Here is a 23,096-nt window from a genome sequence, read left to right on the forward strand (position 1 = left end):
CTGGTTGGCCATTGCTAGAGTGGGATACTGGTCCAGATGGGCCTTGGGCCTGATCCAGTAGGACTCCTCTTGTGTTCTTAAAATGGACAGGAAGAGGCATATTGGGGTGTTCAAAATGCCATTTAAAAACAAAAAGCAAAAGAACCTCACCTCTTCATTCTAAAGAAATTAATCTCCCTCCTATACCTTTTCTTTCTACTCCCTTTTGGTTTGTGTAGCCAGAGTTGTAGGGTGGAACTACCTGTTATCTCAGCAAAGGCTTGTTCCGAAACCAGCAGTTGGCTAAGATAGCATGAAAGCAGGTGTAGAGGTTGGGCACTGGAAAGGGTGATCCTGAAAGTGGCGCAATGGTGGAGGGATACTTAACCCTTTCAAATTTCTCTTTCACTCTCTCTTACTTACAGGGAGAACATCCTTAACACCCTTCTATGTGCCTTATCATCAGAAGTATAACAGAGACACACACTTCTCTGTGGTACCGAAATTGTGGAAGGCCCTCTCTAGGAATAGCTGCTTGGCCACTTCTGAGCTTCTACTTAAGCAGCAAGTTAGTGGGGCTGTGCTCCAACAGACTTTAATCTTTGGTGGTTGTGGTACACAGGGGAGTCTGGTCTATTAGGACAAACAGGGCACTTGCCCACCAACCTCAGCTGGACCTCAGCCAGCCCCCTCTTACCTGCCTCCTTTTCTTATAAGCAGTCCAGGAAGTTGCACCAATTGTCAACTTCCTGCTCCCTGTTGAAATTTGGCTCCCTGTTGGAAGCCAAGACCCAAATTTGGGGGCAAGTACTCTTTGGTGAGAGAACCCCGGCAGAGATTTAGCATGGCAAAACATGTAGGAAAGAAAAGTGTGGAAATGTAAGCTAGAAAAACTTTAAAATGTGCCTTTCCAGTGAATTCCAAAGTACAGTGGTGTCTTGGTTTTTGAGCACCTTGGAAGTAAAACGTTTTGGTTTTCGAACGCCAAAAACACGGAAGCAAATGCTTCCATTTTCAAATGCATCTCAGAAGTTGAATGGCTTCCGCTGAGGTACCACTGTATTTTTCTCAATTTTCTCTGTAAATTTGCAGACTGCCCTTTGCACCTTGGTTTTCTAATGTTTCAGAAGTCAAATGGTGTTCCAGAATAGATTACATTCGAAAACTGAGGTACCACTGTATCCCACTTCCCTAGCACACAGACGGCACGTGTGGTAAGTTAAAATGGGTTACTTAGAAAACACTTCAAAGGTCAGATTCATGTGCTTTTTCATACCAAGCTGCACAGGCAGTAAAACATTTCTTGGTTACAAAATGCTAAAAGTTCCTAAAATATTGGTTTAGGTTTTCAGACTCCATTCTTGCCTAGCACATTCTTTTGTGCTAGCTAGAGGCCGATTAAAGCCATGTTTCTAGAGGGAGCAGCTCAGAGCTCCTCACATAACACATTCAAATGTAGACTGAGTACAACAAAAAGTCTGCTTGCCCATTTCCTCCCAAGCTGAGAGGAAGTGACAGGAGAGCTTACTCTATGGCATCATCCCCTTCATGCTTTAGACTCATTGTTCCCAATGTGGGGCACATGCACCACAGGGGGGAAATTTGATTTTTAAGGGGGGCAATTCGAGAATGAGTTATTAACAGTTAATGGCCTTTTAGGCTTCCTCCACGTGAATAGGAGTTCACTTTTTGAATAATAAGAATTATAATTCATGGGGGCAGGGGGCATCAGGATTTTAGAGATGCTTAGGTGGGGCATGGCCAAAAAAGGTTAGAAACCACTGCTTTAGACTCAAGCATGCTGGTTACCCTACACTCCCTGGTCTCTGTGTTACTTTTGTAGAACTTAGTAGGGAGAATGGGTGGCTCTGCCTGTCATTGACAATGGCTTCATCTACTTTTGGCATTCCTGCTTTCTGCCATATCAGGCACAATGGGCTCCAGCCAACACTGTTATTTGCCTTCCTTTTAAATGTTTTATTGTGATTTTTAAGAAGTGGTTTTAAGGTTGCATTGAATTTAGTTTTTTACTTGTTTTACTGACCACTTTGGATATGGTATGCAGAACAACGGAATGTAAACTCTCAGCTCTTCTTGCCAAGAAGGAAGTTACAAAATTTGCCACTGTGAAGCTTACAAAAATAAAGTAACAATCATAATCATAATCCTTCTTTTCCACAATCCTGTATTTGGGTTCACAACATGTTACCAGGGAAATTATCCTGTGAGGGGAGTCCTGGTGCTGAATTTGTGATAGCACAATCAAGTCCTGTAGAGGAGGCAACCCTTGGCTGCGTAGGAGGAAATCCTTATTTCAATAGCACTATCTGCGATATTTGGCAAGAGGGAAGGAAACTAAGAGGTAGAAAACAATATTATATTTGAAGCAGAAGTACACTAGGTACCCTTTAGAAGTGAGTACGCCAATTTATTTATCATGATGTGCTGTGTGAAAGACTCCTGCAATTCACACAATTATTTTGGTGCATGCTGGAATCATTCATAAAGACATTCAGCAATTACTTTGGCCAAGCGGTGATGACTCGCTAATTAAACCACACAGAAAGCCCTTTATTTGTAAAAAGCACAAGGCCATTGCCTCTGATCACGATACCAGAGTCAAAAACAAAGAAATTAAGCCATTCATATGTGTGCTATTACTGAGACTGAACAAGGTGGAATAAGGGCCTCTTTATGTGACCTAGTAGTACTGGGCATCCTATAGTCACAAAAAACTTTAACAGCTGCCATGCTAGATCAGGCTGATGGTCCAACAGGTTCAGCACTTTTCTCTTAGTAATCCCAGTATAAGCTCAGTAGTGAAACAAGAGCATTTGTCCTCTACTGACTCCCACCCAGCAACTGCTATATAGAGGTCTGCTGCTTCTGGACATGGGAGATTCTGTGAGGTCAGCTCCCAAACTGCAGCTAGGTGGGTCATGCAGGATTAAGCTTGAAAAGTGATATTCAATCATGTGCCAATCCTCTACATTGTGTACAAGGTGGCAAATGCACCCAGCTTGGTGGCCAAAGGGACAGGGAAATCAGGATATATATCCAGCTGCAAGTATCATTCTCCCCTGACCCAGAAACCAATTGCTGCTCTCATAATGCTGTCTGCAAAATTGGGACAGTGTTGTGATGACAAGATTACTATAAGGCTTTAGACGTCAAGAGGATGTGCACTTAATTTGCACATTTTATGTCCACGGTTCCACCTAGCATACAAAAAGGGAAACTTCTGTGAATTTCTGCTCTCATTGTCTTCTGGGTGACATTCTAGACTTTCCCTTTGGAAAGCAAACAGGGCCTCTCAAGTAAGATCCTCTCTAGAGGCAGGGGCTGCCCTCCTCCTAAACAGGACTGGAAGAACAACCCCTTTACCCCCAAACTTCATGTAAGCAGAAACCTCTGTGAAGGAAAAACCTAGATCACATTCACACCTTCACACCATACATTTAAAGCACATTGCTTCCTCCAAAGAACTCTGGGAACTGTAGCTAAAGATTCTGGGATTTGTAGCTTTGTGAAGGGTAGGCTACACTCTCCATGTTTGAGAGAAGCCATGTGCTTTGAATGCACGGTGTGGATGTTACCCCAGTGCAACAAGTGCTTTTTCAATAGGTAGAACAGATGCAATAAAAAAGGTAACTTCCCCAAAGCTTTAGGTAGAAGTGACTGAAAACTGGGACAGGGAGAAACTGATCCAGGAGTCCCTATGTATCACCCATCCACCCACAATGTGTGATGAGCCAGACGCATGGAAAGAGGATCACAATCCACTGAAAACCCAAGTGTGAAAAAGCAGTAACACCCCAGGGTAGGCCTTCAGTGAATGCAGATCTAACTGGTAAACCCTTCCTACAGCACATGCCTGTCGAACTCCACATCTTCTAAGAGAAAACCTCCAATGTGGTGCCCTCCAGATGTTGTTGGACTACAGCTACCATCAGTCCCACCAAGTATGGTCAACAGAAGGGTGATGGGAGTTTTAGTCCACATCTGGAGGGTATCAATTGAAGGCAGGTGTAGCGGCTGCTCCCCTGATGGATCTCTAGCTATGGCACTTTCCACATTGCATGGGAGGCTAACATTATGCAGTCATGTAGCCAGCAGAAGAGACCTTCTGCACTGTTGAGAAACAGGGCTGAGCTGGACATGCAGGGGAGATCCACTGGAGAGGGTCATTCTCAAAAGGCAGTCTGCTGTCCAGGGGAAGTGACTACTTCAAGCAGCCACAAGAGAACAGCTATTCACACTTTGCTAGATGCAGAACCTAGCAGCACCTCTTGAACTTGTGCATCCTCTTTTCATTGTTTCACCATTATATCCAAACCTCCTTCTCTTGCTCACCAAGGTTGGAAGCAACTGATTAGGCTAACAGTTGCAAGCTTCTAGTTTAGGGTGGTTGCTGTTTTAAAGAACTTGATATAATTTTCCATCAATACATTTATTCTGTATATACAATAAAACACAAAAAAATAATAATCAAAAAATCATAGAGTGGGTTTTTTATTGAGATAATCCCACAGCTGGAAAAATGAAACATCCTAAATTACATTAAGTGACTTCCTTTCCCCTCCCTGCTCCTCCCCAAAAAAACCCTAAGAAAAAAAATCTTTACAAATTTACATTTTTTTTACAATACAAAAAACTAAGCTTGTTGCATATAAATATTACATTTGGTCTGCCAACGTCAAGTGGCATCAAAAATCCCTGAAGCATTTCATTTTAAAGGGACCTGAGATAGCAGATGTAAAGATATGAACATAGAGCACCCTCTGAAAACAAGATGAAAGCAAAACAGTATTAGTTTAAACCAATTTGTGTGCACCTTTTTTCTGCGGGGGCGTCAACGGTGAAGTACTTCACACTGTCAAGAACACAATATGTGTCTGAAGCTCTGTTGTAAAAACTAATATTCCTCAACAAAATCTGCTGTGATGCTTTAACGAAAAGGCAAAATATGCCAGAAACACACACACATATATATATCTGCCTTGGAAATGGAAACATGCTTTCTGAATACCACTTAATTGTTAAAAAGGAAAAAGAAAGAAGTCTTGGCATGAGCTTGCCGATCAGCCTGGCAAAGGTTAAGACTACAAGTGTGTGTTGTGGGGGAGGAACAGACACACTATAATCAAATACGGACAGCCACATTTCAAGCACTCCTACTCTTGCACACTGCCTTGGGGAAGGAGGGAGGGGAAATAAGGAGGGCATGAAGTACAATCTTATAAAGACTGAGGCCTACTATTCTTAGTGTATACTTTAAATATTTGGATGGAGAATGCCAAAATGGTATGGCGGGTATGCAGCAGGATTATTATAAAGTATCCGTTTTGTTTAAAAAAAACAGTCTGCTAATTACATACCCACATCCATGCATATACATGTATTCATAAAGCACCATCTGATATAATACTATAGGTTAAGGCTGTGACAGCGATTCTGCTGGAAAATAAGAGCACAATCCAGCAGAGAACTTTTCTGAGCTTGCTCGTTTAAAATAAAGAGGGTGTGCAAGGCAAACCTTATGAGCACTTCCTGTTCATTTTAACGGGCTTGCACAAGAGCTGATAAACATGCAGGGATCTGTAACACATGTATTTTGTTGTGGGCCAACGTCTGATATACTGAGCTATACATGTCAAAGTGTTACTCTGTGTTTGAGGGGTCTTTAAAAAATGCTAGAAACATTGCAGATTGATAATCACCATTGTGAAATTCTTTTTAAAATGTAAACATCTGATATAGTAATATGGGGGGGGGGGATTCCTTGTAAATGCAGTCATTTAGAATACATCATTTTAAAGAACACATAAGAGCTTTCTAATAGAGCATCCTTAGGTGTTGAACAGTGCATTCTGTCCATAAATATTTAATTGTTCTTACAAATAGAAAAGTTATATTTTGTAGCATATATTATGAAACCAGTACTCTAACTTTGCAATAGAGAACTGCTTGCATTTGGTGTGTAAATTAAGGTTGGTGAAATGTTCTTAGATTAAATCTAATTTATCCTGCTTTGTGCCAACACATGATCAGCTGTGTTAGGTGAAGATAAATTACTCAGCTTAACTTTAGCCATGACCAACAGCTTTGTATGGTTTGGCTTAATGCTAAGAAATATTCTGCAACCACGGGTTTCCAAGGCTGCCAAACAACAGAAGCAACAAATGCTAGAGAATAAAGTTCCCTACACAAAATGCAGTAACATCTTAGCCTTTGATCCAGTGGTGGTGGGGATATTGCTATTTTAAAATTTAAAGATTACATGCAAAATGAGAAGGAATAGGTTTACTTGAACAAGAAGTCAAGGTGGTTTGTGGGACTTTGAAGGCTAGAACTTTTTGTTGCTATTACTAAAGAACAAATGGAAACTAGAAAATTTGTGATATGATAGAATGCAAAAAAGCCCTCACAAACCCTTTGTTTCTTGATGGCAGATGAAAGTGTTTAAGAGAGAATTGACTTAAAATTCAGTTGATATGGCCATTTAAGATATTGCCCAAACTTCAAAAGTTCAGAAAAGCATTAAATGTCTTTCAGTTAGATTAGTTATAGATTTCAGTATTGCTCTTGACTGGAACTGAAAGGTTTCATATATCATGTAAAAATCCAAAGTTCTATCTCATCTTAAAGCAGGGAGGTTGAACCTGAAATCTGTGAAAATAGGTGTTCTGCATTTCCATATATACCATGCTGGTTATTGCTAAAGATGATTGGTTCTGTTTAGAATACCACTTCCAAAATGCATGTGGCAAATTGTGAAGGCAGCCTCACCAAGCACTGAACAGCCTACAGCCAGGCACGATGGGCAATTCAGATAAAACAACTGTGTTTCACTGCAACAAAGTTTTCTGCAGTGAAACATAATCTAGTTTTGAATTTGAATGGCCAATTTATAGGATACAGCTTTGGCTTCCTTGCAGAATCCCTTAAAGCAATTCTGCTCAGCTGTTCAGTAGAACCCAGCACCATTTCCTTTCTAAATACTGTCCCTTTGGGAGGTTTATTGGTGAACATAATTGGGCATAAATTCAATGAAGGTATTCAGTTATTGCCAGTTAGAATAACCGGGAGCAATACCAAGACACATAATGAGTTCACAGACAAGATCCTAAGGCTTGCACAGTAAGAAACAAACAAAATTAAGAAGGGGTGATTTGATGGTTTGTTCACTAAATTTCTAAAGTTTTGATCCTGAAACAGAATTGTAGACAGACCATTACACTGATTTAGTATGGCATTCTCTGGATTTTTCAAATCCCAAGCCTTTACAGTGAAAGTTCTTTTGTGGCGTTACACAAATCATGGGGAAGGGCAAGCCTCCGCCTCTCCAAGAAGCTGCCTTCAACTGCGTGCATCTGATCCTCACTGAGGCTGCCAACAGTCTAGTGGGTTGATGTCCAGAAATTGAACATGTGGAGCATCCACAGGGCAAGTGGTACAAAGGAACCAGCAGCACCTGAAAGGAGCAGGAAAAGGTGCAAGGAAGATAAGAATGGGATAGAATGAAGTAGAGCCTTGGCAGTCCAAATCAGAGAGGTCCTGAGAGCTGTCTACTGAAGAATGGGTCCAATTTTGTTATTTCCAAGCCAATATTGCTACAGAGTCCTATACAATTTTAACTTTGGAAAGTAAACCCTGTCCAAATTAATTGTGTTTCAGGGTGGCCCACATCACCTGATATCCTCAAATAGATAAATGGTTACAATAAGGAATCCTCACTTGATAAATATCCCAACCACCAAAATAAATATAACACCAGGTTATTTCTCACATGCACAAGAAACCTCCATATCCTTTAGAACAGATGTTCTGTTGTTGCAGCACCATTGTAGCCTAGTTTCTTGTCAGTAATGAACACATATCCTAAAAATGCTTTCATCCTACAAAAGTATTCTTGCTTTGCTATCATCTTCACAGTACATAATTAGTCCTAAATAAAAGATAACACTGAAGGCATTTCTCCTAAATTGTAATTGTTGTTTCAACGAAGCACACACTGCTCCTTAGGGCACAAGTCTCCACAGTAAATACCTGTAAACCAGTGAATACCTTCGCTGAGGACAGGATTTCAGTTCTTTAAAATAACACTATTTGTCCCCATTGTGGTTACAAGCAACCATGGTGACAGTATAGCCGGTCTATATAGTACAGCAGGAGGTATGCTTGAGGTTTCCTTTTAAGCACAAACCTGTCTCGTAGATCTGAAATACTACACTGAACTAAAAGATTCTATACTTGCACATCCTGAGGCACAGCCTGCGCACTCTCAGAAGCAAACAGGGAGCTGCTGTATTAAAGGATTGTCCCACTAATTTCACTGGAGGGAGCAGACGCACAGGATCAAAGCAGTTTTGAGAAAATGATGCTCCAGGAACACTTCCAGGCTTTCATGGGCAGAAAGGATCTGAATCGGGACAACTGTGCGCCATACCTGACTCCTGGATTTGTATCCAGTGTGTATATAAATAAACGCTTGGTTTCTATATCACATAACTCAATAACATAATTCTTCTATTATTGCCCTAATTGGCAAATGCCTTCCTATCTGTTTTTTTACGCTAGATGATCCACAGCCACTTTTGTATGCATGTGTATATATGTATTTTCTTACACGTGTTATATAAAAATAATTATACTGTAATTCTCTGGAGATCCAGCAATGTTACTGACCAAGTGTGCCTAGCGAAAGAATTGCTTGTAGGCTAGATAGAAATAATGTTATGAAATTTCACTCATTATTTTATTTGGCTTCCTGTTTCTCTTTCATATGTTCTGTCAACCCTTCTATTTTATCTCTGAGATGGTGAATTACACAAAATAGAAAAATGAAACTCTTATTCAAGAGTGGGGGGGGAGCACATTTCTGAAATTCACTTGCTACAGTGATGAGGGACAAACATGGTTCCCCAAGCCTAGATTTCCCTTACACTGATGCACTGTTCAACACTGTTACAAGAAGAGCCCTGTGCAAATTATTTCTCAGTATCAAACCAGATGGCATCATACCCAATGAGAAATCCATACATGCCAGAATTCACACACAGATGTTCTGCATTTGTGGTGCTGTGTCCACTTCAACAGAAGGTGCTGATTAGCACGCTCAAAAAAATAAAAGTGAGCCAATCATGCCCTTCCGCCAAAGTAAATGGGGAAGCCGGGGGGAGCTCAGTGGCCTGGAGCTCCTTTGCCAATTAGCAATCTCTTAATCAAGGGTGTATGATTCCCTGCCCCGGGAAGACTGAGATGGTTGTCCATACTAAGTGAGTCGGCAAAGTTACTATAGCATAAAAAAATTATGTTATAGTTGCAAGAATAAAATTAAAACATGTAAAGCATCGAGAGTATGAATGTCAGGTTGAAACCTGACTAATGGCTATTTTGTTGTATAATGACGGACTGTGCTAATGCCAAGCAACCTACAACAACCCCATAAATGAAGAAAATGAAATGAATTCTCTCTGTAACGTTTCTATTATTTGCAAGTCCGGAGGCAGCTAAGCTACTAGAAAAACAGTGGCTGCGAAGGAGAAAAAATATCAATGCTGTTAACACCTTATTGACAGTCTCAATTAATGCTATAACAATATGAGGGCATCAGAACGAATATAGAAGCAAGTTAACTTTTGCATTTGGCACCTGTGTGTCTAGATATTCATAGTTCTCAAGTATCTCATTGTAGAATATTATTAATGCATGCATCAGTTAATGCATGTCAAAAGTTTGCTACGTATTTACAAGGCACCAAGCCCCACCCAACCCTCTTTCATCCTCTCATTTTTAGAACATGAATTAAGAACCAACGAGAAAAACATACCGAGATACCAAAGTATGAACATACTTCATGAAAGTTTGGCTTGGAAAGATTGAAATTATTCATATTCTGTGCACAATAGAGAAATTGTAAACATTTTATAGCTGCCTTTAAGATTGGTGAATTGTGCAAAAGTTATTACTGAATGTAAGGAATTTATGGCAGACAATTCAAAATCGCTGTAAGAAGGTGCTGTTTCTATAATGCACAAAAAAGAAAAAAGAAAAACAAGGGGAGACATCAAAATCATGATTCCATTGCCACAGTCCTCCTGTGACAAACTCAAAGTGTAGTGTGGGAAAGTATTTCTGCAGATGTAGAATGAATGGGCAAGGCTTCTTTTGGCCAAGGACATGTGGCAATCAGAAGTCTTTGAACATACATATGGGCAAAATGGAAAAAGCACCACAGAAAAATGTGAGCAGAGTCCCCACACAATTTGCGTTGTAGATTTTCTGGCAAAAATCCCTGCAGTAGAAGGCCTTAGATCGTCAAACACCATTGTTCACTTCCAGTTTCCCATTTGTCAATAATTCCATCCCATGAGATGGCTGACCCTGGCCTTTTCTGTCATTTTCCGCACCCTGCCTGACCTGGAAGTACCAAGGTTCAGGGGATCCTCAGTGTGCACAAAAGTGTCATTGTCTGAATCGTCATTATATAAAACGGTTCGCCTGCCCTCATTCCTAGTTTTAATCCGAGGTGGCCTGCTGAACCGCCCACCAAATGTGTTCTCACTGAAGCGTCCCCCCAAAAGGTTCTCAAATTCATCATCAGCAATTCGTGGGCGCTTGGCTCTGGAGGCTCCTCTCCCTCTCCCTCTTCTTCCTCCTCTGCCTCCTCTTCTTCCTCTGCTACAGCCTCTTCCCCTCCGGCTGCCTCGCCCCCCTCTGCTCCACCTACCCCATCGGCCCCATCTCCCTCTCTTTCCTGTCCCTCTACCCTGCCAATTTCTCTGCCCACTGGAGATGTTCCTTCGGATTTTTCTTTTCGGTTTCACTTGCACAGATTTGCTGTAGTCATGGTCTCCATCTATGTAGTCCTGATCTGTTCTAGAGCTTGATTCAGAGTCAGAATCAGAGCCACATCCACTTTCAGAACTTGAGCTTGATCGTGAATCTCCACTTTCTGAGGAGGATAAACCTGGCTTTTCTTTTTCTTCTCTCTTCTTCTTTTCACCAATGGGTTCATCCTCTTCTGATGCACTTGAGAGCTTCCGCTTGACTGTTGCTCGGGGCTCTCTCCCATCACCATTTGTCAGGGGCTTAACAGAAGGCTGATCTACAGAAATTCAAACAAATGTATTTGTCAATGATGCTGCTACAGAGCTAGATCTCAGTTTCCTGGAGAAAACAAAACATTTTTTTCCAGCCTGGAAGAAATTTACTCATAGAACAAGAAGTCTTGTTTCAAAAGTTCTCTGCCTACCAAGCTGAAAGTGGATTGATCATTACACCTGCTCAAAGGCAAGCAATTTTAAACTGAAGCAAAGAGTTGGTTTTTAAACAAATACATGATTAAGTGCATTGCTGAATCAAGAGGCAGGCACCTACCCATGAGATGCCCATGAGATTGGTACTGGGCCTCTGCAAGGCTGAGCCCACCAGCCAACAGATCACAGGGTTATTGCAATGCTAGGGATGCCTCCGAGCCACAGTCACAACAACAACAAATGTATTTATACCCCATCTTTTCCCCTGACAGGGACTCAAAGTGAGTTACAAAGAACAACCTCCTGCTTCTCCTCCTTTTTATCCTTGAATATGCCTGGCATACATCCCCTGAAGGCCTTCATTTTGTAACCAGTAACTAAACGTAAGTTTGCTACATGACACCTATCCAATGGACCCTGGAACTGCCCACAATTTCCCTAAGCCAGTCTGTCAGGTATCTCCTGCTAGTCCTCTTCAGATGCAAAAGGGGTACTTGAGAGAGATGTGAGATACCTGACAACTGACTCTGAAGCTTATTGGTCAGAAGAAGTCAAGGGGTCACTTGTCCAGGAGAGGGGAGAGAGACTTTATAAGGCTGAGTTTCACTTGCAGATTGTTCCCTCCACTGTCGGGGATTTGGCTGGACTTGCTATGAAGATGGATTTTTAAGTAAATTAGAACCATTGTATTGTAGTGGCTAGGCTAGGATTAGCTTAGTTTGAAAGCCACGGTACTCTGGCCTATTTTGTATTCTGTTTGACCTTTTGCTTGCTTTTCCTCAATCATTTATTCATAATAAAGTTTTATAATTTGACCCCCAAAGTGTGTGTGATTGCCAAACCTCAGGGTTTCAGGATCCCCATGTGCCTAGATTCTTGAAATTCATGCCACTTGACGTTTAGGACTGGAGTTGTTAGTAGCCAGCCTACTCTTCTGAGGTCTGGGAGAGACTCAGAGAGTGTGAGGACTGCCTTTAGACTCAGAGCCACTCACAAGGAAAGTCTGCAAAGCAATTGCTTTAGTGCATCCCAGATCCCCTCCCATCTGGACTGTCAAAGTAAGTGGAAGGGTGGTGGCAGCAACTACTAGTAGTACTGCAGGGCTACTGTGTTGCAGTTGGGCAGTGAAAGGGGTGTGAGAAGCTTCTATTGGGCTTCCCACCCTTCACCACACCCAAAACATGTGTGCTAGCTAATCAGTTTGTGGAAGTCAGGGAAATGACATCTCTGCAGAGATTAAAATAAAAAAGCTCAAAATTGCATAGCTGTTACAAACCACCACGAACCTTTCTAATGGTTTATTAGAGTGAGCAGGGAACTGACCCACTACCCTGAACTAGCCCCCACCTGCCTGCCTGCCTACTTTACAAACGTCAGACAACGGTGGCCCTGGCTGTCAGCCCCTTCTCTTTTATCTCAGCATTGTCTTGTAGAACTCAGCAGAGAGGAGGATGGGGACAACTATAATTAACTGAGTTCACTTGTTATTGGCTCTGGCTCCACCTACTGCTGGCCTCCCTGCCTTCTACCCAAGCAGTCCCATTAAGCACAACCACCACTGTATTTATGTACCACACTTTGGGAGCTGGCCCATTAGGAATACGCTCCCTCCCAGAGAGAACTCTGCCACATTGTTGCCCTGTGACTAGAGAAGGGAGAGACACAGGGTGATCTGGTGCACAATCTAACAGTACATTTGCTTCACAGAACACAAGAATCAGAATCACCCTGTAACCAAATAAAACCCTTGACCAGTGGTTTTCAAGCAGTGTGCCGTGGCACCTGGGGTGCCTTAAATGATTGTCAGAGGTGCCACAGGCAAAACTGGCCTCTGTCCCTCTTTCCTTCCCTTCCTCTTCTGATGCCCTCTCACATCTCTGCTTCCCAAAGGCTTGCACAGCTGTTTGTCTCAGCAGCCCTGACGACAAGCTCCCCAGGTGAATGGTGCCTCTGGGGCTGGCCAGGGGGTCCTTCCCAGGCCCCTGTGAGGCAGTGGGAGGAGGTACCTCTCTTGGGAGTGGGAAGCTCCGAGACAAGAGGCAGCAGCTATGGCTGCCCATTGGAGTTCCAAGGAGAGGGGATAAGAGAGGAGGCTGAGGGAACCCTCCACAAGGGAAGGGTGAGGGGCTGCTAACTCTGCAAGCAAGGGGTGACATAACTGGGTCCCACAGAAATAATGTAGCTGGTCAAGGGAGCTGTGGACCCAAAAAGGTTGAAAACCTCTGACCTAGACACACAAACCCGGGAGAGGAAGGGGGGATCTTTATTTGTCCAACTTCCCACCTTCTGTAACTGGTGTGGATTTATTTCTAACTAGCCTATTTTTCCCTGATTCAGCATCATTTCCGCTATGATTTTGGGTGTTTGAGCCAGATGAAGAAGGATGACTGTCCATCTCTTCAGTAGCAACAGCAGAGCCAGGTGGTTCCTCAGTAGTATCTGAAAATTTAAACATGATGTCACAAGTTTCGCAATGGATGGAAAACGTTAATAATTTGAAAGTAGAAGCATTGCATTCATTTGCTTTAGTGGCACCTGAGTGTGTAGGCCTCAAATCCTTGATGTCAGAGTTCATTCAGTGGAAATTTCTTTTGAGTTATGATTGCACTGCTTAGTGCAGTGTTTTTCAACCACTGTTCCGTGGCACACTAGTGTGCCGCGAGATGTTGCCTGGTGTGCCGTGGGAAAAATTTGTTTATTTGATTCCTATTCAAGAGAATTACTTTATATATAGTCAATATAGGCACAGAGTTAAATTTTTTACATTTTCTAATGGTGGTGTGCCTCGTGATTTTTTTCATGAAACAAGTGTGCCTTTGCCCAAAAAAGGTTGAAAAACACTGGCTTAGTGCAAGGTTCACAATCATACAAAGAATTGGAGGTCACAGAAGACTGATTCCTTAAGACACCAGGCCTTTACTGATGGGAGTCAATTACTGACTTAGGAGAGGCTTCTGGCACACTAACACATTTCTCTAATGTAGGGGTGGGAAACTCATCACTCTTCAGAATTTGTTTGACTCTCATCACCCCTAGACAGCAAGGCCAATGGTCATATGCATGAATTTACAAACATAAATATACAATTACCAAATGACTTGGGGGGGGGGGAATCACATACATTTGGAATGAAAGAAGCAAAGATGGCAGTTGGACAGAAATGGGCAGTAACAGATACTGTGACTTGGTATGTTGTTTCATCTACACATTTTCGCATGTAGGAAAACTATGAACATTCCTGAGGATGCAGAGGGCAGAACAGACTGGAGAAGAGATCTGGCACTCTGTGGCAAAGGGCAAGGTATTGGGGGGATATCAGCATCAAAGGAACATAAAGGGCAGAATGCTTTCCTCAGTGATATGGAGATCAATTATAGGGTATGCGTAGGATGGTGTATCCTCTCTGTCTGCCTAGGCCCCTGAGGTCAACTGGTACAGGCAAAAGCAAAGGGTCCTTCTGGTGAAAGCAAGGTAGAAAAGTAGAGTGCAGAAGCGGAAAAGGCAATGAAAGGTTATTGCTTCCAAGTTCACTTACCATGAGATGAAACTGAAGAATTAGTCCTAGTTAAAGGCAGTGAGGTATTCAGGTTTGTTTTAGGCTGCATCGGTTGCTTTTGTTTTCCTTTGGGGCTATAAACATGACAAAAAAACAGCAATGCATTATTCTTAACAACGACCTCTGTGAAGTCTGAAAGGTCAGTTATGTCTATGTTGTGTCTTTCATTGCAACTCAGCAGGCTTATAATTATATTGCATTTCCCCCACGAAAATCTGCTTTCACCAGTTTTGTTGTGGTACATAAATTGCTGCAGAGGCTGGATGTTGAGGCGGAGCTGATGGCAGTGGCATAAAACAAATGTACTACTAAATTATTATTTATTTAAAACTTTTTTAAATAGAATTGTAGAGTTGGAAAGCACCATGAGGGTTATCTAGTCCAACCCTCTGCAACGCAGGAATCTCAACTAGTTCATACAGGACAGATGGCCATCCAACCTCTGCTTAAAACCCTCCAAGGAAGGACAGTTAACCAGTTATGTCCCACTGTCGAACAGCTCTTACTGTCAAGAAAGTTCTTCCTGATGTTTAGTCAGAATTCCTTTCTTGTAACCTAAATCCCTCCGCCCTCCCAAGGAAGTTTACATGACTCTTAAAATGCATGAAAATATAATTACAAGACATGAACAATGGTTAAAAATGTTACAAAGTGCAGCATGGCTCGTCCAAATGCAGGCATGAATAAATGTGTCATCAGAGGGTTTATTTATTTTAAAGGCCAAGGTGATGGGGCTTTATGTATCTCCCAGGGGAGGAGGTTCCAAAAGTGTGGGGCTATTACTCAGAAAGCTGTATGCCTAGTAGTCCACACACTGTCTAGTAAGCTCTCACTAAAGGCACATCAATGTGTGATCATACATTTAGCAAGTATCAGAATTGTTACCTGGGTGACCTGCTGCTAGAGGAAGAACTGCTGCTGCTCTGCAGTTGTTTCCGGTACCGTAGCCGTGGCCTTCGCCTCTTCTGATATTGCACTGCTGACTTGTATTCAGAAATTATAGTTTTAATATGATTTTCAAATAAGGCAGATAGTCTGAGTGTCATACTGTAGATCTGGTAGGGGAGGAAAAGAGGGACAGAATGATCACACCTGAGAGTGAATGTCAGAAGACTTGCATGATTTAGGCTGAGGAGACTTGGATTCAAATTCCTGCTCAGTAACAAAGCTTGCTGGGTCTCTGGGCTAGTCACTACCTGTCAAAATGGGAGTCACAGTGCATAGTACCCCCAGCCTCCTTGGAGGGTGGAAATGATTAACAAATCAGTTGCTTTTTAGAGGAAGCCATCTATTTTAAAAAGTTAAGCAAAACCCCTGCAAATTTAACATAGAGGAGCAATTCTTTAACATAGAGGGTTAGCAATTCTTCAATATTCAACATGAGATGAAGAGTGATGTTTGGAGAGGCAGGCTGTGCAGCAGATAAAAGTGAGGGGTACCAACAGCACTTCCACTTGTCCAGCCAGTCTCTGATCTCAGAGTTTCAGGATAGTTGGATAAGCTCAGAACTTTCATACCCTGCAGCATAAACCTTGGGATTCCCAACCAAGGAGATGAATGTGTATTGGATATGGCATGATGGAGCATTTATAAAATGGTTGGCAGAGTCAGCCAAGTCTATCTGCTGGCAGTACAGAGGACAAGTAGGAACTTCTTTTCCACTGATACCATACATACTCAAAGGCAGCTGCTTATTGGGCAGTTACTATGAAACACATTCACACGATTACACACACAGCTTGAATCTAGAGCCTCTAGTAATCTTCCTTACATATATTAAAATATTATTAATAATAATAATCTGCCCTTTAACCTAAAGTTTCAGCAAGGCACACAATGTTTCATTAAAATACAACATAGCAAATACAACGTAAAACCCATAAAACTGATGATCCTCAAAAAGCAGCAATCCAGCAGCGGATATACTTAAAACTAGGCATAAGAAATTCATATTACATGCGGTTATTACAGTAAGAATGCTTTCTGCAAAATAACAAAGAACAGATCAAACATAAAATGAAGAAGAGTGGCAATGCATCTTGTTAAATTATGCTGTTACAGCTAAATGAACTGACAAAGCAAAGAGAAACAAAGCAAATATTTTAACTATTCATTAACCTTTTATTCGCCTATCGCGAAAAAACATAGGAAGCTGCCTTGTAGCATATCAGGCTATTGGCAATTCCCTCTTCCCTAGGCCCAGGCAGAGGAGTCTTTCCCAGCCCTGCTGTCCAATATCCTCATTGCATCAAAGTGTGTTGGAGACTAAACCTGGAACAGACACCATACTGACCATGTGCTCTACCACTGAATTATGACCCAAACCATCCCTGTCTGAGGCTCAGGCTGCTGTCTGAGGACTTCTGGGGCTACCAATGGTCCCAAAATTATGCACAAGCCACCAGAGAAGAAAGACGAAGGAAGCTGCCTGGTACCCAAGTCAGCTTGTTTGTCAAACTAGCTTATTATTTCCTACACCGGTTGAGGGAGTTGGGTATGTTTAGCCTGGATAAGAGGAAACTGAGAAGATATGATGGCCATCTTCAGATATCTAAAGGATTGTGACATGGAACCCTGTTTTCTCCTGCTCCAAAGGCTTGGACTCTCACCATGTGCATAATATCATGTAGATTAGGAAGCCTATGAGGGCAACAGTCTTTAGTAACGGCCTGTATTTTGTGACTATTATACTTTATTTGCATGTGTCAGGCTGGAGGCTTGCAGTCATAGGCACCCCCACCACTTCTACATCTTACCCTTGATTTCTTATTAGGAGTGTATGCTTTGGAGTTGCAGAATATCAGACGAACATCTTTGTAGAACTCAAGGGGGTTCATATAATTTCCTACTTCCAAAGTTTCTTTCACAGTGCTGAAGTCCATTGGAGTGTCCACTATATCACGATAATCCTACAAGCAACATTTTCTATGTGTTAAATGAGTAACATTGCCACATTACAGCAATATTGTTAGATATTGCACTTAATGAAGAATGGCTGCTTCCAAAGTTATTTCACAAAAACCAGCTATAAAACTTTTAACATTCCTCAGACAATAAAACTTAAGGTCTGGATGCACATTCAAAAGGCAGATTGCTTCAAGGCATGCATTCTCACTGTGGTGATTTCTGAGGTGGAACTATTCTGAAGATACTACAAACAAAGAAATAATCATGGAGTGAATGCATTTGCTGCTAAGTCCATCTGCCAAATTTTTCAGTGCTCTACAAGCAGGAAGGGAGAAAAGAGAACTGTATGGGGGAGGGGAAAAGAAATATTTTTACTATGTGGAATGTCTTTATGGGATATTACAGGAACTGATTTTTAAAAAACAAAAAACTGAATTAGCAAACACAAGTAGATCAGAGCTTTCCAAACTTTTCATGTTGGTGACACACTTTTTAGACATGCATCATTTTATAACACAGTAATTCAGTTTTACTAGCAAACCAGAGGTTAAACTAACCCCTTTACAGCCCCCGGGAGGACTGCAGGGAGTGTTCACATGTTACACCTACACACTGCAGCCGACACACTAACGTGTCACGACACACAGTTTGGAAAGCTCTGTAGGACGTAGTCATACTTCAAATTAAGTAAGGGGCAGGACTGTTTATTTTACTGTGCAAGCTGTACAAGCACAGCTTCCAGAAGAAATACAGGATTCAGATCCCAAGAACCTCAGGTTCTTTTCTTTTTTGTTTTTTAAAGCAAGCAATCACAGAGTTGGAAGTATGGGATTAACGCCTAAGAAAACTCTGTGAATACCGAGAGCATTGTGGTGCTATTATGGAAGGTAGGGTTTTAGCGCTTCACACAATTCTTTACTCCTCCTTCCTGAACTGAAGAAATGAAAGCAACTTACAGGGTAAGAAAAGAGATCAACAGGTTGTCGGAATGGCTCAGAATCTTCACGTTCATAGATGAGGCTTAACAGCTGTTTGCACTTATCTTTCCAGGCATCAGCACGTGGCTTGGAAGGCTGCTTTTTTATCTGCTGCTTTATCTGAACCTTTTAAAAGGGGAGCAACAGCAACATGTAAGTTTTATGACAAAATTCTACTTCCATCTTGTTTAATTTATACTGATTCAGTTCCAATTTGACAGAGGCATGTGAAAGGTAACTCATTAGTGATTCATTCTGTGTTGATAGATATATAGTTTTAAACTCTACATATAACTGGCTCTGTACAAACTGGCTGAAGAAGGGTGCTGCCAGACGCAGGTCAGTACGAAAGACACAAGGCTTCATTGCCAGTGAAGTTAATTCTTCATTTAAGGAAATGAACATGCCACTCAGCCTAGCAGTGTCAGCAACATTTCCCTGCAGGCCTTGCCCCTAAGAAGCAGTTGCCAGGACTAAAGGTCCCTGCCTTCCACCCTTTCTATGGCTCCTCCTCTCCCAGATGTTTCCCAAGCAGCCTCAAACTACGTCTGCACACTTCTGGTATCTGTTCTGCCCTCCTCATTCTGCACATTCTTGCAGACCAGGGGAAGGGGAGCTGGTCACAGCAGGAGAGGGAGAGTCCTTGGATTTTTTCAGCAGACCCTTAGACATCCCCCCCCCCCCCGCTTCAGCCTCAGGAGTCTGAACTGCTCCCCATTACTGGCTCTCCCTGCTTACTCAACTCTGTTGCCCCTTCAGCATTCAACCCTTCCTCCCAGGCCTCTCCCTCTGACCTCCCCTTGGTATTCCTCCACTAGTCCCCTGGCTCTGTTCCTTCCTTCCCCTTGGAGGTTCTCCACTACTCATCAGCCAGTCAGTCCCTGAAAGGTAACTAAGCAGCACTCACAGTTCTTTTCCCAGATGAGGTTCCTGGACCATCTGAATCAGCATACGTTTCTGTCACCTCTTCTTCATTTGCGCTACTCAGGTCTTCGGCTTTCACTTTGTTATACATCTCCAGAATATCTGTGCAACTCTGATCCCTAAAGGGTAATATGATTATCAGCACTAGGGCCAACAGAGAGTCATGGACTGCTGGGACTGTAAAAGCAACATCATCCTTGCCCAGACGGATTACAAATTAAGGGCTGATTTGTGTGTAATTGGCATATCATGCTTGCTGAACCCACATGCCAGATACTATGCAACACCACTTTGAGTTTATTAGCAGATGGTCAGATCATGTGGGAAGTAGGGCTTCTCTATCTCCATGGTGGGCAGGACAAAAGTGAAGGAAGAGGTGATGAGAGAAGAAATTATTTGGTAACATAAAGAAAGGGATGTGCAACACAGATGCACACAATGCAACTGCAACAGTTCATGAAACACCTTGCTGATCAGAGAAATTTTAGGGAAAGTATTTGGAAACTGTGGAAATGGTAGTTGGCAAGAAAAGTGACAGCTCACCCAATGTAGTGAAGTAAGACATCTGTTACTATTTTGGCTGCTTTAACTATAGGACTATCGGGCTCATTGAAAGTCCTAGCGTTATGTTCAATATATCGTACCTCCCACATTAGCGCTGATATTCTCCTGAAAAAGGAAGAGAACAAATTTATAAAATTAATTTTAAAAAACGTGCCATGCTCATTCTGTAACCTAACACCATTTTTACAAAGCCTGCATGTGCTTTTCATAAACAATGAGTATAACTGACATTAAAGGGAAGAAGAAGAAAAATAAATATCTATGAAATCAGAACTGGGGGTTGGGAGAAGGCAGGGACTCCTGTTATTGTTACCAATTGCTGAGTCAATCCAAGGCAATTAGAGGAGCAACTGTTCACTATTTCACTACTATAAACGTTGACACATTGAGATGAACCCAACATGAGACTGTTGAACCTCTGTTATGGCTGCAACTCTCTGAAGTACCAATCTGGCAGAAGAGCAAAATACAAGAAGCAGGGAAAACATCAACAATTCTTAAGAGCCAGGAAATGAAATCATGAGTGATTTGGAAACAGGGCAAAACCCACACATCCTGGCCTACATCAGAAATATAGTTAACAGGGGAGAATCTTAGATGCTGCATGTAAATTACAACTCTCTTGCAGCATTTCCCTGATTAAGTGGAGCTGGAAAAAAATTCACTCATGCTACAGCAGATACAATTTAGCAAAAGTTAGCAACTTTTTTTTTTTTAAGACGAGATACTAAACAATACACTGTGGACAGAAATAATCAATCTGACCTGTAAAATCTGTTTTCAAGTCTTCTTCTTATTGTGGTGAGGTCAGTTGGGTAAGCAACAACAGTGCAATATAGAGGATAGGCACTAAGGTCCACTGGGACAGCAAAAGGGTTGGATATATCTAAAAAAGGTAGCAAAGAAAGAGGATTAAAGTCCACAAGCTATGCCGGAAATCAAATGGTGAAACTTAGAAGCTTAATTTTAAAATGGCAGACATATATAACCTGCCCAATAAGGTAATACGATGATCAGTATAGTACTTAAAATTATTGTTGTCCTAACCACAGTATCAATTGAACAGCAATGATGTAATGGAAAGTTCACAATCTTACAAGCTGACAGCAACAGAATGTGTGCAAGAGCACGAGATGAAACCTGTAATGGACGCCTGATTTGAATGATACAGTGGTACCTCAGTTTAAGAACAGTCCTGTTTATGAATGATTTGGTTTATGAACTCTGCAAAACCGGAAGTAGTGTCTCGGTTTGCAAACCTTTCCTCGGTCTAAGAACGGAATCCGAACAGTGGAAGGGCACCGGCAGCGGGAGGCCTCATTAGGGAAAGTGCGCCTCAGTTTAAGAACAGTTTCGGTTTAAGAATGGACTTCCGGAATGGATTAAGTTCGTAAACCGAGGTACCACTGTATATAATTAGGAGGAAGTGTCCATGGTTAGGTAGGGAGCGAGCATGGGAAAGGACAAAGACATGCATGTTGGACAGAAAGAATCGGCTAGGGCAGTGAAATGAAAAGCAGGGACCTCGGGGAAGCATGGTAGATGGGGCAGAGGTCTAAGGTAAAGAGAGGCCAAAGAAGCAAAAATGGATGTTGGCGGGGGAAGAGAAGAAAAACTCTGCATGGAGCATTAAATAAATTATTATTATTAATTGTTGTTGTTATCGCCACCTGCCCTTCATCAGAAGGCCCCGCAGTGGGTCACAACAATTTAAAACCCACTATTAAAAATAGCTAAAACTAATTAGTAACAGGAATAGGGTGGGCTCTGAAAACACACATCTTAGGTGTCAAAGGCTAGGGGAGTGTGTATTCAGCATTTACTGAAAGAAGCCCGAGTCTTCTCTGGCTTCTTATACAGCAAAGAGGCCACCACAGAGAATGCCCTGAAAAACAGTTCTGCAGTTGCCCAAAGAGAGCCCTGGGACACAAAGAAGCAGTGGTACCAAAGTGCATGGGGTTGCGATGGGGACATGAATTTGAACTAAACAGGTAATAGAGATCTTCAGATACAAGTTCAGTTTGCTAGTATATCTGTTGCTGCACTTAAAAGCTGTATGCAAAGCAGTCAACCTAGTGTGCATCCGTTGTAAGGTCCTTAATACCAAATAAATGTTAACATACTTCCTTCTGGATTTCTGTTTACCCAAATCCTGGCTTCACATCAGCCACATGCCAGGAATCACTGTTATCAACTTAATTTTTCCACTCCAGCTGGTGATTACAAGAGTTCTGAAACTAAGAATAGTGCACAAGTTTGCTTTCCCCCACTCCCAATACCTTGTCATCTTGTGTTATTTCTATTAGTTTGTAAGCATGAGGGCAAGAACTGTCTTATCATTGACATCTGCAAGCCACTCCAGGAGCATTCTTTAACTGAAGAGTGAGATAAGAATGCTTTAAAATAAGTAAGCAGATATGCTAAGATGTTGCCATCTGTGTTTGTTGGTCCCTGGGCATCATCTCCAAGTCTTATTTTGAGGTCCACATACCTAAGGATAGAAGTTGATCAATACCGCGAAGTACCCGCACACATTCTTCATCTCGGGAATGGGATCCCCATTCACCTTCCTGTGGTTTGTACAGCAAAGATGCCAGCTCCTCTGTTGTCACAGGAACGCCAGCCCCAACCTCCTCCGGATAAGCAGCTACAGAAAACCAGGGTTGGGGGGAGGGAGACAGAGACAGAAAGACATATCCATCAGAGCCTCTGCCATTGTACTTATTCACAAATTATTGATACCCAATGAAGGGGATGGGGGAACATATTTACTTCCTTCTGGAATTGGCTCCATGTCCCAGGGGCTCATCTTTTCTCTTTCATTATTGTCCCAGCTGTTGGAACAAAAATTGTATTTAAAGACTTAAAACATACACAGATCTAGTGCAGAACAGTAGCAGTGGCCAGACAGCAAGGCCTCCAAGAACA

The 23,096-nt window shown here is 42.1% G+C and overlaps 1 protein-coding gene across 1 annotated transcript in view; it reads right to left on the minus strand.

The window, feature by feature from the left end:
* Positions 1 to 7,904: 7,904 nt before the first annotated feature.
* The window catches only part of BRWD3 (bromodomain and WD repeat domain containing 3), a 71,860-nt gene continuing 56,668 nt past the window's right edge, over positions 7,905 to 23,096 (minus strand). The window contains exons 29-39 of the mRNA XM_033138164.1: positions 22,941 to 23,002; positions 22,660 to 22,815; positions 20,934 to 21,054; positions 20,148 to 20,273; positions 19,588 to 19,723; positions 18,660 to 18,806; positions 17,553 to 17,705; positions 15,682 to 15,851; positions 14,776 to 14,870; positions 13,524 to 13,679; positions 7,905 to 11,089 (exon numbers count right to left, since the gene is read on the minus strand). Of these exons, the coding sequence (XP_032994055.1) occupies positions 10,335 to 11,089; positions 13,524 to 13,679; positions 14,776 to 14,870; positions 15,682 to 15,851; positions 17,553 to 17,705; positions 18,660 to 18,806; positions 19,588 to 19,723; positions 20,148 to 20,273; positions 20,934 to 21,054; positions 22,660 to 22,815; positions 22,941 to 23,002 (2,077 nt within the window). The 3' untranslated portion in view covers positions 7,905 to 10,334. The remainder of the gene's footprint in view (positions 11,090 to 13,523; positions 13,680 to 14,775; positions 14,871 to 15,681; positions 15,852 to 17,552; positions 17,706 to 18,659; positions 18,807 to 19,587; positions 19,724 to 20,147; positions 20,274 to 20,933; positions 21,055 to 22,659; positions 22,816 to 22,940; positions 23,003 to 23,096) is intronic.

This window comes from Lacerta agilis, chromosome Z (genome assembly GCF_009819535.1).
Source record: "Lacerta agilis isolate rLacAgi1 chromosome Z, rLacAgi1.pri, whole genome shotgun sequence".
Classification (NCBI taxonomy): domain Eukaryota; kingdom Metazoa; phylum Chordata; class Lepidosauria; order Squamata; family Lacertidae; genus Lacerta; species Lacerta agilis.